We start from the raw sequence: 17,907 nt of genomic DNA on the forward strand, positions 1-17,907 counted from the left end.
CCTCCCCCGGGAATCTGCCCGGGGGCCACATAAAAGGTCATGGCGGGCCGCATGCGGCCCGCGGGCCGGAGGTTCCCCACCCCTGCTGTACACGGACCCCTAGTATCTGCCCCTGAGCTCTGCACTGCAATCAACGTGACTTTGAACATTAAAAAAATCAGAGGTTTCTTTTCTTGAAGAACTTTCAGCTTTCCCGACATCTGATATAGTAAACGTTTGTAAACATTTTCAATTAAATAAATTATGAAGCATCTTTCGGGGCAGTTCCTCTGTAATTTCTCCTGGAAGTGTATAAATACATTGGGAGTTCCCGTTCCAACTGTCAAGAAGATGTGTGCACTACAGACACTGACGGGAGGAGACGTCCGTGGATGATCAGCTCATCCTTGGCAGGTTTTCCTGTAAATCAGTCTATACCTTTAAGGCCCAGTCACACACAACGACTTACCAGCGATCCCGAAAACGATGCGACCTGATAGGGATTGCAGGTAAGTCGCTGGGAGGTCGCAGGTGAGATGTCACACAGTCAGATCTTACCAGTGATGCAGGAACAATACAGGTCGCAGTAGCGACCTGTATAACGATCTCAGCAGTCACTGTGATCCTGTCACACAGCGTCAAACACAGCGATGTGTCCTGCCCAGCAGGACATCGCCTTTGAAGAAAATGGCCTGGACCATTCAGCAATGACTAGCGATCTCACAGCAGGGGCCTGATCGCTGGTAGGTGTCACACATAACAAGATCGCTAACGAGATCACTACTGCGTCACAGAAACCGCGACTCAGCTGCGATCTCGCTAGCGATCTCGTTATGTGTGACGGTACCTTTACTGAAGCCTGAAACCGTCCAATCTCTGGAACAAGCACAGAGATCAACAATTGCATAGAAAGCTAGGACACAGTTGCCTAAGTCGGATGGGCAGAGACCTACTGTATGAGACTTGTCCGGACTCATTACTACACTGCCTTTGTGAGAGTGTTGAGTTTTATGTTGGATCAGAAAGTTTTATCTATTTTTGTATTCATTTGGGATCAATTTATCAATTTCCTTGAAAATGTTTACAGCGCACAAGCCTGGATGACTTACAGCGTTTTCACATAATCAAGTCCTTATGTGTGCAGAATGTGTTTTCTTCTCTACTTTAGCAGATAAACTAAGGGAGTAACTCACTAGACTCATTCTTATCCATATTAAAAGCAAAACTCCACCGGGCTTTTTTTTCCAAGCGCTGGAATGGTGCTTTAAATTAAGTCCCCTGCCTCTACTGCTATACCCCTCCTCCAGCGTTTTCAGCCTTTTTTGGTGCCGCATTGGAACCACGATCCCATCTTAATTCAGTAACTTCTGACTGTCAATTGTCAGACGTTACATCACACGCTCCCAATAAAAGTCTATGAGAGCCAGAATGAGACCCTCATAGACTTGTATTGAGTTGTGACCTCTGGCACGCTGCATGAAACCCTGGAGCTGTTGGGAGGTCACAAATCACAGGAGACAGACCGAAGCAAGGGTGAAACCAGATAAAGACAGCGGCAGATCAGTATAACACAGGGGGCAGGGTACTTACATTTAGACCGGGGCCACAAGGGGATCTACTGCGATCCTCGCATGACACTCGGCTCACGCTGGCAACACAGCAGGAGCAGAGTGTCACTGCGACTGAGGTCCGATCATGTGATCGGACCTCAGCTGCGGGGTGGCGGACCGGCTCTGAGGAGGGGAGGGAGGGCCGGCTCTGAGGAGGGGAGGGAGGGCCGGCTCTGAGGAGGGGAGGGAGGGCCGGCTCTGAGGAGGGGAGGGAGGGCCGGCTCTGAGGAGGGGAGGGAGGGCCGGCTCTGAGGAGGGGAGGGAGGGCCGGCTCTGAGGAGGGGAGGGAGGGCCGGATCTGAGGAGGGGAGGGAGGGCCGGATCTGAGAGGGGGAGGGAGGGCCGGATCTGAGGGGGGGAGGGAGGGCCGGATCTGAGGGGGGGAGGGAGAGATTTATCTCCCTCTCTCCTCCGTTGCTGGCTATTGCCATTCTCACCCTGCACTCGCAATACACCGGTGTACTGCGAGAGTGCAGTGCGATTTTTCTCTTGCCCCATACACTTGAATGGGTGTGAGAGAAACCAGGATCGCATTACAGTCGCAGCATGCTGCGATTGTTTTCTCGGTCCGATTAGGGCTGAGAAAATAATCGCTCATGGGTGCTGGCACATAGAGTAATATTGGTCCAAGTGGAATGTGATGTTTTATCGCATTCCACTCGCTCCGATTTTCATGCCGTGTGTCTTAGGCCTTAAAGTACCACTTTATATTTTTATTTTTTTTTAATGCTGGAGTGATACTTCAAAGGCAGCAGCTAAAAGCGCTCTAAACTTAGAATTAGAAAAACATAGAATAAAGCTTACACTGGACTAAACTGCCGCAACGCTCCAGTCTTGTAGAAAGAGACGTCATTTTTTAACAAAATTGTTAGTTTTTTTTTTTAACATAAAAGAAAACCATATACCGTAGTAACAATACAAAAATTTGTAGATCAACAACGAAGTACGCAATTTTATAATCGAAGTACTACGAGAATGACGTGTCCTCAAATGCTGCTTAAACAATATAAAAGCAAGAACGCCCATGACAAGTCAGAGAATACACAATAAAAGGAAAAAGAATAGAAAACAGGGAGGAGAAAAGATTAAAAATATATAAATAAAAAAGAAGAGGAGAGGTTTGAGAATAAAGGGGAGCGGGGCTGTGCTATAAAACTTTAAAAAAAAAAAAAAAAAAAACACAGCCCATGGAGAACAGATTTTGGGGAGCTCGCCATGGTTATTAGTAAGAAAAGTGGTTAGCTTTGTAGCTTATTAAAATACGCAACCAACCTATCTGATCACCATAATATGCCGAGCATTGGGAGGTTTGTGATACAAGGCAATTCCCAGACAAAAATCTTCCTAATCCCTGCATTTCCTCTAAAATGTCAGCTACATCTCCTTTTCAACAGCCAATAGGATGTAATATAAAGTATAGGATCAATTGACAACTGGTGGGACGTGCTTTTCTGTTCTCCCATCTATCAAAAGTGCATCCGGAAAAGATATATACCGTATTTTTCGGACCATAAGACGCACTTTTTTTCCTCCAAATTTGGGAGGAAAGTGTGGGGTGCGTCTTATGGTCTGAAGCTGCGGGGTAGGGAGCTGTGGGGAGTCCGCGCTGTGGAGTGGGATCACAGGAGGCAGGGAGGGTCGCTGCTGCAGGATGCCGGCTGCTGGAGAAACCACGTGTGCCCGCTGCTTAAAGTCAGTGAATATTCATTAGCTGCTCCCCGCCCACCTCTCTCTGCAGTCAGCGGGTGTGAGGAGCAGCTAATGAATACTTTGTAAACAGCGGACACACGTGGGTTCTCCAGCCCCCGGCTTCCTGCAGCGGCTGGGGAGACTGTGTGTCCGCTGTGTAGGAGGCAGGAGCAGGGGGCCGCTGCACTCATGTATGGCCCGGGGGGGGGGGGGAGAGTGCAGATCACTGCAGTGTCCGGGCCAGAGCACGGCATACCTTCACAGCACAGCCGCAGTCTCTGTGCTGAGGGCTCAAATTACTTTCACTTTGCTCCTGCTGCCTTTACACTAGAAACAGTCTCACGTAGCTGACAAGGACCTACAGTGATGTAATGCAGAGGGGTGGCCAGAGCAGCACAGAACAGCACAGTGCCCGCCTCTCCATTACATCACTGCAGGTCCTTGAGATATGTGAGACTTTGTAATGCCAGGACCAAACTGAAGCATGGTGAGCAACACATCAGTAAAAGTAAGGCAATAAATAGTATATAAAGGCATTACTGTACACCTGGATGGGGTTGGAATATATATATATATATATATAATCTTAACACACACATACACACTATATAACTATATACACACAGACACACACACATTATATACACACACACACACACCAGATTGGAGGATCACACATATGATGGGGAACATACATATTCCACAATGGGGGCCATATATACCTGGAAGGTACCCAGAATGGAGGATATGAGGACAGAATTTGGGGATATTATTACCTCAGTAACACTGTCAGCAGTAAAATAACAGTGTGTCATGACCACATTCTTTTACTTTAATTTTATTTTTTTCTATTTTTTCCTCCTCTAAAACAAGGGTGCGTCTTATAGTCCGGTGCGTCTTATAGTCCGAAAAATACGGTACATCTCTGGTCAAAATAACCATCAGTCCCTTTGCTGACTCCCCGCCTAAACGGTGAACAGAAGTGTCAACATTCATAGGTCAATACAAAGTCATGGAGGAAGAAAATAAGAAGGAGGTGGTGACAGGTCCAGTATGTGCTCGGCCTACCCAATTACAATTTATAGTAGTCACAGGAACGCACCTAAGGCCGTGCACTAGACTGTTATTGCAAACCCCACAGGTTTTAACAAAGAAGACCATATGCTTAATCTGCTACCTCTTTAAGGCCCCGTTACATGCAACGACGTATCTAATGATATATCGCCGGGGTCACGGATTCAGTGACGCACATCCGGCATCGTTAGCGACGTCATTGCGTGTGACACCAACGAGCGGCTGTTAACGATGGAAAATACTCACCAAATCGTCCATCGTTGACACGTCGTTCATTTTAAAAAAATTGTTGATTGTTGAGGACGCAGGTTGTTTGGCGTTCCTGCGGCAGCACACATCGCTGTGTGTGACACCTCGGGAACGCCAAACTACAGCTTACCTGCGGCCGCCGGCAATGAGGAAGGAAGGAGGTGGGCGGGATGTTACAGCCGCTCATCTCCGCCCCTCCGCTTCTATTGGGCAGCCGCTTAGCGACGCCGCTGTGACGCCACACAAACCGCCCCCTTAGAAAGGAGGCGGGTCGCCGGCCACAGCGACGTCGCTAGACAGGTAAGTCCGTGTGACAGCTCCTAACGAAATTGTTCGCCACGAGCAGCGATTTGCCCGTGACGCACAAACGACGGGGGCGGGTACTCTCGCTAGCGATATCACTGCGGATAAAACCCCCTTTACTTTCCTCCCTTCACTGGCCACCGCTGATGTATCCACTGGATAATCTATAACTGTCTATGGTCAGTATCATTATTTTACCATACCTTCCCTAGAGAGGATTACCTGCTCCTTCAGTTCCTTCATTTTCTCTGCCTTCTTCAGCTTTGTTGCATACTCTTGACCTTCTTTCAACCCAATGTCTGTGCAAAGCCGCACCAGGAAACGAAGGCCTGTGGATCATGAATGACAAAGTAGAACACATTTTAGAGAGTATAACTGAAAAAGACCCAAAAACATCCAGTGCAAAATAAGTATTAAAAGGAACCTGCCATGTAAAAATGCTATTATCCTGCAGATTTGGGGTTAATCTACAGTTTAATGGCACTCTGAAGCTGTGCGGCCACCACACTGAGAGCCCCGAAGAATACGTTAATTTTGCTCCCGGCAGCCTCAGGCTTTCAGTCACAGAGGTGATGCTTCAGTCACTGCACAGAACATAGTGAGCAGCGGCTGTAACCTCGCCCTGGCACTGACTGACAGCTAGATTTGCATTGATGAAAATTCGCTATGAATTGAGCGGTGACGGAAGTTGCTCCGACTGCACCTCTGTGACTGAAAGCCCAAAGCGTCCGGGAGGAATAAAGTTCATTTCCCCCCAGCAGCCAGGCTATTAGAGTAGCAGCCACTTTGCTTCAGAACATTATTAACCAATAGATGAACCCCATATCTGCAGGTTAATAGTGTTTTTTATATGACAGATTTCCTTTAAATCTGCCCAGCATTTGAAAGGACTCTGTCAGCAAATTTTTGCTATGTAATTTGAGGGTAACATGAGGTAGGGGTTAAAACACAAAATTCAGCTATGTATCACTTATCACACTGTGTGCTTTTCTTTACATGAAGGTTTTATCACTTGTTGATTATCAATGCTGGACTACAGGGCACAGAGCCCTGGTCCGACCACACCTTCTGTGATAAGCAGCTCATTGTTGATAGACTATGTGCATATAAAGCTTGGTGTGGGTGTGTTAGCTGTAGAATGAAGCAGAGCTGAAAAGATAAGGACTCTGATAGTTTACTGAGTGCCGCGGTTATTACACAAAGTGATACGTCTTTGGATTCAGGATCTATTTTCCTAAATTATGCTGCTCTCAGATGAGGTAGCAAAAACCTGATGACATATTGCCTTTAAAGGAATAAGTTGTTTGTTTTGTTTTTTTTTTTCTTTATACACCTATCTGCCTTTCAATTCACCCACACTTATCATGTCCTTGTAAACTAACTTGCATAAGGCTCCCCACCATGGAGGATGCTTTGCTTACTGCAAAATACTAGAAAAAAATATTAACTAATTCTCTTTTTTTTTTCTTATGTTCAGATGTTATAATAATGGTACTAGCAAAACAAACCTTATCCAACATACAGTTTATATTAAAGTCCTTACATTCAACATTGTCTGGGAACTTCTGATGAATTTCCTTATATTTATCCAGCGCTTTCTGATAGTTGCCTGAAAAAATAATTACAAATTGAATAAAAGGAGGCACAGATTATTAAATGTAAGAAAAACGATATGAGAAAATTACAGCATTTCACAAACTGAAATAAATAAAAAAATAAAAATAAAAAAAATAAAATGTTGATAGAGTGTCTTAAACTACCTACATAGAGTTAAAAAAAGTATTTAAAATAAAAAGTGAACATAACTAATATAACCCTCTCTGGCCTTATGCAGACATCGTAATCAAGATCAGCTTTCAAACCCGGAATGAGTTAATACATCGTATCATCAGATCGTGATGTACACTGTGAATAATAGATTGGTGTCCATCCAAGTTCACATCTGGTGACTACCAAAAAGAGTTAGGGCCCAATTCAACATTTACATTCTTTTTTCTATCTTGTGGTATTGTGAACTGAAAAAGAAAACATGTGAACACATGAAATAAATTGCAAAAAGAATAGTGCAAATGGAAAGATAAAATCGGTACAAAAAAAAAATAAAATAAAAATAAATAAATTAAAAAAAAAAAAGTGCAAAACACCGAAAACTGGACAAAAAAAAGGTGAAACTGCAATAATGAATCAGACCCTTAATATTTATGCTCAAACTGAATTGCTACAGTCCTACTAAAATTATTATTAAGGCAGCACTGAACCTAAAAGTTTCCTTATATTCTAATAGGAATATGAGGAAAAAAAATAGAGAACAAAAAAGAGGAGATAGGGGAGAAACTGCTAAGAAATTATTATTATTTATTATTATAGCGCCATTTATTCCATGACACTTTACAAGTGGAAAGAGTATACATGAAAAACAAGTACAATAATCATGAACAATACAAGGTACAGACTGGTACAGGAGGAGAGAGGACCCTACCCACGAGGGCTTACAGTCTACAGGAGATGAGTAAGTGATTAGTAAGAGATCAGTAAGTGAGGGCAGAGCTGGTTGCGCAGTGGTGTACTGGACTTAGGGTTATTTTAGGTTGTAGGCTTGTCGGAAGAGGTGGGTCTTCAGGTTCCACTTGAAGCTTTCCATGTTAGATGAGAGTCTGATATGTTGAGGTAGAGCATTCCAGAATATGGGGGAGGCGCGGGAGAAATCTTGTATGCAATTGTGAAAAGAGGAGATGGGAGAGGAGTAGAGAAGGAGATCTTGTGAGGATTGGAGGTTATGTGAAGGTAAGTACTGGGAGACTAGGTCACAGATGTACGGAGGAGACATTTTATGGATGGCTTTGTATGTCATGGTTAGTGTGTTGAACTGAAGTCTTTGCCAATCCCTTCACTGGGTCCTCATTGCCCAGAGTGGTGAGGCCAGGGAATAGCGAGGGGAGAGGTGGCTTAATCAGGTGTCAGAGTTTAGGATAGATTGGAGAGGGGGCAAGAGTGTTAGATGGAAAGCCACAGAGTAGGAGGTTGTAATAGTCGAGGTGGGACATGATGAGGGCATGCACTAGTGTTTTTGCTGATTCTTGGTTAAGGAATGCACGATTGCGGGAGATATTTTTGAGTTGTAGTTGGCAGGAGGTGAAGAGGGCTCGGTTGTGTGGCATGAAGGATAGCACAGAGTCGATGGCTACTCCAAGGCATCGAGCTTGTGAGAGAGCAGCCATTGACTTTGATGGATAGGCTTGTTGGGGTGGGGGGGGGGAGTTGAGAGAGGAGGAAAAAGGGAATTTTGTTTACTTACCGTAAATTCCTTTTCTTCTAGCTCCTATTGGGAGACCCAGACAATTGCGGTGTATAGCTTCTGCCTCCGGAGGCCACACAAAGTATTACACTTTAAAAAGTGTAACCCCTCCCCTCTGCCTATACACCCTCCCGTGCATCACGGGCTCCTCAGTTTTATGCTTTGTGTGGAAGGAGGCACACATCCACTCATGCATTCTCATTTTAGTTATATCGGTTGGAAGAAAAGTGGGCCCCCACGGGGCCCCCGGCATGTTCCCTTCTCACCCCACTAAGTCGGCGGTGCTGTTAAGGTTGAGGTACCCATTGTGGGTACAAAGGCCGGAGCCTCATGCCGTCTCCTTCACCATCCCTTAGCGGCTCTGGGACAAGTGGGATCCTGAGCGGTCATCCATTCACTGGGACCGTGCTCCCTCCGCAGCCCCTGTGGGAATCTGTCGGACAGGAGTTGATTTATCCTCAGGGACCGGGCCCTGCATCACTAAGGTACTCTGTATCCCCATGGGGGATGTGCATGGAGCGCCTTCATCCCGGACGCTGCAGCAGCTGCTTATTTGTGACGGCCGGCGGACTTCCACGCCGACCGCGCCTGTTTGTCGGCCACGGTCTTAAATTTAGTCCCCGGCTTCAATTGCGGCCTAGTAGCAAAACTCCCGCCCCCGGGCCTGTCTATCAGGGGTAAGGGCGGGACTGCCGACCTGACGTCGGTTGTGAGGGCCGGAGCATCCTGTATGTTTCCTCCCCCCTCACTGATCACTGTGGGGACTCCAGATTCCCGCACTTTTCTAGCGCCGCCCACGGCCCCACTCCTCCCCAGAGAGCTCCGGCAGCCATTTTTTTGGCATTCTGCCTGTGGAGGATTTCCAGGAAAGAGCTCTGCGACGCTGGGAGACCTAACCCCTCCCCTCTGCCTATACACCCTCCCGTGCATCACGGGCTCCTCAGTTTTGGTGCAAAAGCAGGAAGGAGGAAACTTATAAATTGGTTTAAGGTAAATTCAATCCGAAGGATGTTCGGAGAACTGAAGACCATGAACCAAAAGAACAATTCAACATGAACAACATGTGTACACAAAAGAACAAACAGCCCGAAGGGAACAGGGGCGGGTGCTGGGTCTCCCAATAGGAGCTAGAAGAAAAGGAATTTACGGTAAGTAAACAAAATTCCCTTCTTCTTTGTCGCTCCATTGGGAGACCCAGACAATTGGGACGTCCAAAAGCAGTCCCTGGGTGGGTAAAAGAATACCTCGATAAAAAAAAGCCGAAAACGACCCCCTCTTACAGGTGAGCAACCGCCGCCTGAATTACTCGCCTACCTAGACTGGCGTCTGCCGAAGCATAGGTATGCACCTGATAGTGTTTCGTGAAAGTGTGCAGACTAGACCAGGTAGCTGCCTGACACACCTGCTGAGCCGTAGCCCGGTGCCGCAACGCCCAGGACGCACCCACGGCTCTGGTAGAATGGGCTTTCAGCCCCAAAGGAAGCGGAAGCCCAGAAGAACGGTAGGCTTCAAGAATCGGTTCCTTGATCCACCGAGCCAAGGTTGACTTGGAAGCCTGCGAACCCTTACGCTGGCCAGCGACAAGGACAAAGAGGGCATCTGAACGGCGCAGGGGCGCCGTGCGAGACACGTAGAGCCGGAGTGCTCTCACCAGATCTAATGAGTGCAAATCCTTTTCACATTGGTAAATTGGATGAGGGCAAAATGAAGGTAAGGAGATATCCTGATTGAGATGAAAAGGGGATACCACCTTAGGGAGAAATTCCGGGACCGGACGCAGAACCACCTTATCCTGGTGAAAAACCAGGAAGGGGGCTTTGCATGACAGCGCTGCCAGCTCTGACACTCTACGGAGCGATGTAACTGCCACTAGAAATGCCACCTTCTGCGAAAGACGTGATAAAGAGACATCCCGCAGCGGCTCGAAAGGTGGTTTCTGAAGAGCCGTTAGCACCCTGTTAAGGTCCCAGGGTTCCAGCGGACACTTGTAAGGTCGGACTATGTGGCAAACTCCCTGCAGGAACGTGCGGACCTGCGGAAGCCTGGCTAGACGCCTTTGAAAAAATACGGATAGCGCCGATACTTGTCCCTTGAGAGAGCCGAGAGACAAACCCTTGTCCATTCCGGATTGAAGGAATGAAAGAAAAGTGGGTAAGGCAAAGGGCCAGGGAGTAAAACCATTATCAGAGCACCAGGATAAGAAGATCCTCCAAGACCTGTGATAGATCTTGGCGGACGTTGGTTTCCTGGCCCGTCTCATAGTGGCAATGACATCTTGAGATAACCCTGAGGACGCTAGGAGCCAGGACTCAATGGCCACACAGTCAGGTTGAGGGCCGCAGAATTCAGATGGAAAAACGGCCCTTGTGACAGCAAGTCTGGGCGGTCTGGGAGCGCCCACGGTTGACCCACCGTGAGATGCCACAGATCCGGGTACCACGACCGCCTCGGCCAATCTGGGGCGACGAGAATGGCGCGACGACAGTCGGACCTGATTTTGCGCAGCACTCTGGGCAGCATCGCCAGAGGAGGAAATACATAGGGCAGTCGAAACTGCGACCAATCCTGAACTAATGCGTCCGCCGCCAGAGCTCTGTGATCTTGAGACCGGGCCATGAATGCCGGGACTTTGTTGTCGTGCCGTGACGCCATGAGATCGACGTCCGGCGTTCCCCAGCGGCGACAGATCTCTCGAAACACGTCTGGGTGAAGAGACCATTCCCCCGCGTCCATGCCCTGTCGACTGAGAAAATCTGCTTCCCAGTTTTCTACGCCCGGGATGTGAACTGCGGAGATGGTGGAAGCTGTGGCTTCCACCCACTGCAGAATCCGTCGGACTTCCTGGAAGGCTTGACGACTGCGAGTGCCGCCTTGGTGGTTGATGTATGCGACGGCAGTGGCGTTGTCCGACTGGATCCGGATCTGCCTGCCCTCCAGCCACCGATGAAAGGCCAATAGGGCTAGATACACTGCCCTTATCTCCAGAATATTGATCTGAAGGGATGACTCTATCGGAGTCCAGGTTCCCTGAGCCCTGTGATGGAGAAAAACCGCCCCCCACCCTGACAGGCTCGCGTCCGTGGTGACCACAGCCCAGGTGGGGGGTAGGAAGGATTTTCCCTGCGACAGAGAGTTGGGAAGGAGCCACCACTGAAGTGACATCTTGGTTGCAAGGGAAAGAGAGACGTTCCTGTCGAGGGAAGTCGACCTCCTGTCCCATTTGCGGAGAATGTCCCACTGGAGTGGCCGCAGATGGAATTGCGCGAAGGGCACTGCCTCCATCGCTGCCACCATCTTCCCCAGGAAGTGCATGAGGCGCCTCAAGGGGTGTGACTGACCCGAAGAAGAGATTGCACCCCTGCCTGCAGCGAAAGCTGTTTGTCCAGCGGTAGCATGACTACTGCTGACTGAGTATGAAACTCCATCCCAAGGTACGTCAGTGATTGGGTCGGTGTCAACTTGGATTTTGGGAAGTTGATGATCCACCCGAACTGCTGGAGAGTCGCCAGAGCGACGGAAAGGCTGTTTTGACACGCCATCTGAGAGGGTGCCCTGACCAGAAGATCGTCTAAGTAGGGAATCACCGAGTGGCCCTGAGAGTGTAGGACCGCCACAACAGATGCCATGACCTTGGTGAACACCCTTGGGGCTGTCGCCAGGCCGAAAGGCAAAGCCACGAACTGAAGGTGTTCGTCCCCGATGGCGAAACGCAAAAAGCGTTGATGTTCGGGTGCGATCGGCACATGGAGATAAGCATCCTTGATGTCGATCGATGCTAGGAAGTCTCCTTGTGACATCGAAGCGATGACCGAGCGGAGAGATTCCATCCGAAACAGTCTGGTGCTCACATGTCTGTTGAGCAGTTTGAGGTCCAGAACGGGACGGAACGAGCCGTCCTTCTTTGGCACCACAAACAAGTTGGAGTAAAAGCCGCGACCATGTTCCTGGAGGGGAACAGGGATCACAACTCCTTCTGTCTTCAGAGCGTTCACCGCCTGAAAAAGTGCATCGGCTCGCTCGGGGGGCGGAGAGGTTCTGAAGAAACGAGTCGGGGGACGAGAGCTGAACTCTATCCTGTAACCGTGAGACAGAATGTCTCTCACCCATCGGTCTTGCACATGTAGCCACCAGGCGTCGCAAAAGCGGGAGAGCCTGCCACCGACCGAGGAAGCGGTTCGGGGATGCCGAGAGTCATGAGGAAGCCGTCTTGGAGGCATTGCCTCCTACGGCCTTTTGGGGGCGTGACTTGGACCGCCACGCATAGGAGTTCCTCTGGCCTTTCTCCGGCCTCCTGGACGAAGAGGATTGGGGCTTGGCGGAGGGACGAAAGGACCGAAACCTCGATTGTATTTTCCGTTGCTGAGGTCTCTTCGGTTTGGACTGGGGTAAGGAGGAGTCCTTTCCCTTGGATTCCTTAATAATCTCATCCAATCGTTCGCCAAACAAGCGGTCGCCAGAAAACGGCAAACCGGTTAAGAACCTCTTGGAAGCAGAGTCTGCCTTCCATTCGCGCAGCCACATGGCCCTGCGGACTGCCACAGAGTTAGCGGATGCCACCGCTGTACGGCTAGCAGAGTCTAGAACTGCGTTCATGGCGTAGGAAGAAAAGGCTGACGCCTGAGAAGTCAAAGACGCAACCTGCGGAGCAGAATTACGTGTGACCACAGTAATCTCAGCCAGACAAGCTGAGATAGCTTGGAGTGCCCACACGGCTGCAAAAGCCGGGGCAAAAGACGCGCCCGTGGCTTCATAGATGGATTTCACCAGGAGCTCTATCTGCCTGTCAGTGGCATCCTTTAGCGATGAGCCATCTGCAACCGATACCACAGATCTAGCCGCCAATCTAGAGACTGGGGGATCCACCTTGGGACATTGAGCCCAACCCTTAACAACGTCAGAGGGGAAGGGGTAACGTGTGTCAGTAAGGCGCTTAGTAAAGCGCTTGACCGGAACCGCTCTGGGCTTCTGGACAGCATCTCTGAAGTTAGAGTGATCGAAAAACGCACTCCGTGTACGTTTAGGGAACCGAAACTGGTGTTTCTCCTGCTGAGAAGTCGACTCCTCTACAGGTGGTGGCGGGGGAGATATATCTAACACCTGGTTGATGGACGAGATAAGGTCATTTACTATGGCGTCCCCTTCAGGTGTATCAAGATTGAGAGCAACGTCAGGGTCAGAGCCCTGAGCTGCGACGTCCGCCTCGTCCTCCAGAGAGTCCTCAAGCTGGGAACCCGAGCAGCGTGAAGAAGTCGGGGAAGATTCCCAGCGGGCCCGCTTAGCCGGTCTGGGACTGTGGTCCGGGCCGGAGTCCTCCACATGAGACCTAGGGCCCCCCCTGGGAACGTGCTGCGGCGCGGACAGAGAGGGGCCTGGAGGCGAAGATCCAACAGGGCCCGGGGCCTGTGGAAGGACCGGTCTGGACTGCAAAGCTTCAAGCAGCTTGGCAGACCATTTGTCCATAGACTGAGCCATGGATTGTGAGAGTGACTCAAAGAGTTTTTCAGCAAAAACTGCAAACTCTGTCCCTGCCGCCTGGACAGGGGGAGCAAGGGGTTCTACCTGAGCCGAGGGGCCCACTAGTGACCGAGGCTCCGGCTGAGCAAGCAAAACAGGGGTTGAGCATTGCTCACAGTGAGGGTAGGTGGAACCCGCAGGTAACTTAGCCGCACAAGAGGTACAGGTCGCAAAATAACCCTGTGCCTTGGCACCCTTGCTCCTTGTGGACGACATGCTGTTGTCTCCTAGTAGAGAAATCACTGAGGGTATATGGGAAAGGGTATACAGCCCGACCAAACAGAAATATATAAATATATATATATATATAGTATCTATTCCGGCACCCTAAGGGGACCAGCACCGGGTGACCGGTGTGGCTTACCGACCGCTAAAAAGCGGAGTGTGTGTCCTCCAGATTCCCTGCCTTAGGTCTCCCAGCGTCGCAGAGCTCTTTCCTGGAAATCCTCCACAGGCAGAATGCCAAAAAAATGGCTGCCGGAGCTCTCTGGGGAGGAGTGGGGCCGTGGGCGGCGCTAGAAAAGTGCGGGAATCTGGAGTCCCCACAGTGATCAGTGAGGGGGGAGGAAACATACAGGATGCTCCGGCCCTCACAACCGACGTCAGGTCGGCAGTCCCGCCCTTACCCCTGATAGACAGGCCCGGGGGCGGGAGTTTTGCTACTAGGCCGCAATTGAAGCCGGGGACTAAATTTAAGACCGCGGCCGACAAACAGGTGCGGTCGGCGTGGAAGTCCGCCGGCCGTCACAAATAAGCAGCTGCTGCAGCGTCCGGGATGAAGGCGCTCCATGCACATCCCCCATGGGGATACAGAGTACCTTAGTGATGCAGGGCCCAGTCCCTGAGGATAAATCAACTCCTGTCCGACAGATTCCCACAGGGGCTGTGGAGGGAGCACGGTCCCAGTGAATGGATGACCGCTCAGGATCCCACTTGTTCCAGAGCCGCTAAGGGATGGTGAAGGAGACGGCATGAGGCTGCGGCCTTTGTACCCACAATGGGTACCTCAACCTTAACAGCACCGCCGACTTAGTGGGGTGAGAAGGGAACATGCCGGGGGCCCCGTGGGGGCCCACTTTTCTTCCAACCGATATAACTAAAATGAGAATGCATGAGTGGATGTGTGCCTCCTTCCACACAAAGCATAAAACTGAGGAGCCCGTGATGCACGGGAGGGTGTATAGGCAGAGGGGAGGGGTTACACTTTTTAAAGTGTAATACTTTGTGTGGCCTCCGGAGGCAGAAGCTATACACCCCAATTGTCTGGGTCTCCCAATGGAGCGACAAAGAAAGATAATGAATGCCGTTTTGTTCATGTAATGTTTTAGAAATCACGCAGAGAAGAAGGATGAAATAGCAGAGACATTGTGGGATTTTGGTTAGTAAGGTGGCGAGGTCAGGTCCAGAGAGGTAGATCTATCGGTGCTCCTCAGTGTAGAGGTGATACTGAAAGCTGTGGTACTCTATGAGCTGTCCCAGGCAAAAACCGTAGATGGAAAAGCAGAAGGGTCCAAGAGTGGAAACTTGAGTGACACCGAGAGATAGGGGGCAAGATGAGGAAGTGGTGTGAGAGTGGGAGTTGCTGAATGTCCAGTCTATTAGGTATGAAGAGAACTAAGATAGGGCCAAGTCCGTGATGCCCAGAGGAGAGGATCTGTAATAGGAGGGAATGGTCCACTGGTTTGAATGTAGAGGACAGGTCCAAGAGAAGGAGGACGGAGTAGTGTCGCTTGGCTTTGGTGGTTAGTAGATCATTGCTCACTTTTGTTAGGGCAGTTTCAGTGGTGGGATGTGGACGGACACCAGATTGTAGCCGATCAAAGAGGGAGCAGGAAGAAAGTTGAGAGGACAGTTGAAGATGGACATGCTGTTCCAGCAGTTTTGAGGCATAGGGGAGAAGTGATATTGGGCGATAGCTAGACACAAGAGGATGGGTTAAGGAAGGGCTTCTTGGGTATGAGTGTGACCAAGGCATGTTTAAAAGCATGAAGGGAATATACCAGTTGTCAGTGATAGATTGAAGAGATGGGTTAGAGTCGGGATAAAGACTGCAGTGAGGTAGGGAATGAGGAGGGACGGGAGCAGGTCAAGTGCACAGTTGGCGAGATGTGATCTTGAGAGTAGAGTGGAAAGATTATCTTCTGTCATGGTGAAGCTGGATTTGGAGGAAGAGGGCTGAGGAGTTATGATGAGGGGCTGTAAGGATTGTAGGACAAGGCTGTCTGTGATGTTATCAATCTTCTGCTTGAAGAAAGAGCCAAAGTCTTCAGATGAGATGAGAGGAGAGGGAGGTGGTGATGGGGAACGGAGGAGAGAGTTGAAAGTGTTGAATAGCTGTTTAGGGTTGTGAGACAGGGAGGATATGAGAGCTGAGAAGTAGGCTTGTTTTCCAGTAGTAAGTGTGGTCTTGAATCTTGAAATTGGTGAGGGCCTGTTTGTATGCAATGAAGTGCTCGTTGGAATGAGACCTCTTCCATTTCCGCTCAGCAATCCTGGAATCCAGTGTCAGTTCTAGCTCGTGTGCTAAGGCTGCCTGTTGATTGTGCAAGTTTCGGTATGCGGCCCATCCGAGAGCTGCAGAGATTGTGGTATTATATAAAGTGGCAGCAGCATCTGCATCGTGTAAGAAAGCAATGCCTGCAAGAGGGAGAAGGGACTGAGAAAGTGAGTGTAAATCAAAGTGTTTGAGATTTCTCCGAGGGTGTGAAAGTTTTTTATTTAATGTGTTGTGTAGAGATGAGCGGTGTTCGAATCGAACTGTTCGCCATTCTCAAATTCGACCTGTTTTAGGCTATGTTTGAGTCATTCGACGAACGCGAACAATTAGCTTCAAGTTTGACAGTTCGAGGTTATGTTCGATAACGGTTCGTTCACCAAAAGCGTAACTGGCTTTTCACAGTAATACTGTCATTCAATGTTAATACAGTGGAATATTGGTTAACGAGAACAATCCGTTCTGAGAGTGTGTTTGCTAACCAAGTTACTCGTTCAGCAAAGCAAAATTTCCCATAGGAAAACATTGCAATGCAAACAATTCCTTCCACAACTTGTTAAATGTCCCATCCTGGTCCCCTATTGTGCCATTCCATACACTTACAAACATACACGCGCACACACACAAACATACACGCACACAAACATATTATGCTCACCTTACCTTCCGTTCCATCGCCGGCCTCCTGGGACTTGCAATTCACCGATACAGGATGTGTATCGGGTAACCATGCGACTGATGCCCCGGAGCTTCCGCTGCCAGCGTGCTGACGTCAAAGGCAAGAGCCGCTTGCCTCTGATTGGCCAGCCCGCTGCCTTTGAGTAGCGTCTGACAGAGGAAGTTCCTCCCTCGTCGCGATGGTTACGCGATACACGTAGTTCGCCGCTACAGGATATGTATCGGGTAACCATCGCGACGAGGGTGTAACTTCCTCTGTCAGACGCTACTCAAAAGCAGCGGGCTGGTCAATCATAGGTAAGCGGCTCCTGCCTTTGACATCAGCTCTTTGGCAGTGGAATTTCCAGCATCGGTCGAAATGGTTACCCGATACACATCCTGTAGCGGCAAACTATGTGCATCGGGTAACCATTGCGACAAGGGAGGAACTTCCTTTGTCAGACGCTACTCAAAGGCAGCGGGCTGGCCAATCAGAGGCAAGCGGCTCCTGCCTTTGACGTCAGCGCGCTTGCAGCGGAAGCTCCGGGGCATCAGTCGCATGGTTACCCGATACACATCCTGTACTGGCGAACTGCAAGTCCCAGGAGGCCGGCGATGGAACGGAGGGTAAGATGAGCATAATATGTCTGTGTGCGTTCTTGTTTGTGCATGTTTGTATGTGTTTGCCTGTCATTGTTTTCAATGGTGTTCGAAGGTGTTCGAAAGTGTTCGTCGAACACATCCGCCGTTCGACGAACCGAACTTGAACACTAGGGTGGTGGCTCATCTCTAGTGTTGTGCTTTTTCATTTAGTGTTACTTTAATGGGATATTCTCATCATGATAAATTGTTTACGTTGCAAAGTGCTTATAACTAACCAGAAAATAATTTCAGAAATGTTATGAGCCTTACTTGTCTAAAACTCATTAAATGTACTATAGCCAAGGCTTTGTTCGTTCATTCATTAGTTTTCTGGAGGTTATTGCTGCTATATGACGCCATACTACTCCTGCAGTTATAGTTATAATGCCTTCAAAAACATA

The 17,907-nt window shown here is 49.2% G+C and overlaps 1 protein-coding gene across 1 annotated transcript in view; it reads right to left on the reverse strand.

Annotated features, from left to right (window-relative positions):
* IFT88 (intraflagellar transport 88) overlaps positions 1-17,907 on the reverse strand; it is a 161,605-nt gene that overhangs the window by 27,283 nt on the left and 116,415 nt on the right. Inside the window, exons 22-23 of the mRNA XM_075337401.1 lie at positions 6,448-6,513; positions 5,127-5,233 (exon numbers count right to left, since the gene is read on the reverse strand). Coding sequence (XP_075193516.1) covers positions 5,127-5,233; positions 6,448-6,513 — 173 coding nt within the window. The remainder of the gene's footprint in view (positions 1-5,126; positions 5,234-6,447; positions 6,514-17,907) is intronic.

Source organism: Anomaloglossus baeobatrachus, chromosome 2 (assembly GCF_048569485.1).
Source record: "Anomaloglossus baeobatrachus isolate aAnoBae1 chromosome 2, aAnoBae1.hap1, whole genome shotgun sequence".
In the NCBI taxonomy this organism is placed as follows: domain Eukaryota; kingdom Metazoa; phylum Chordata; class Amphibia; order Anura; family Aromobatidae; genus Anomaloglossus; species Anomaloglossus baeobatrachus.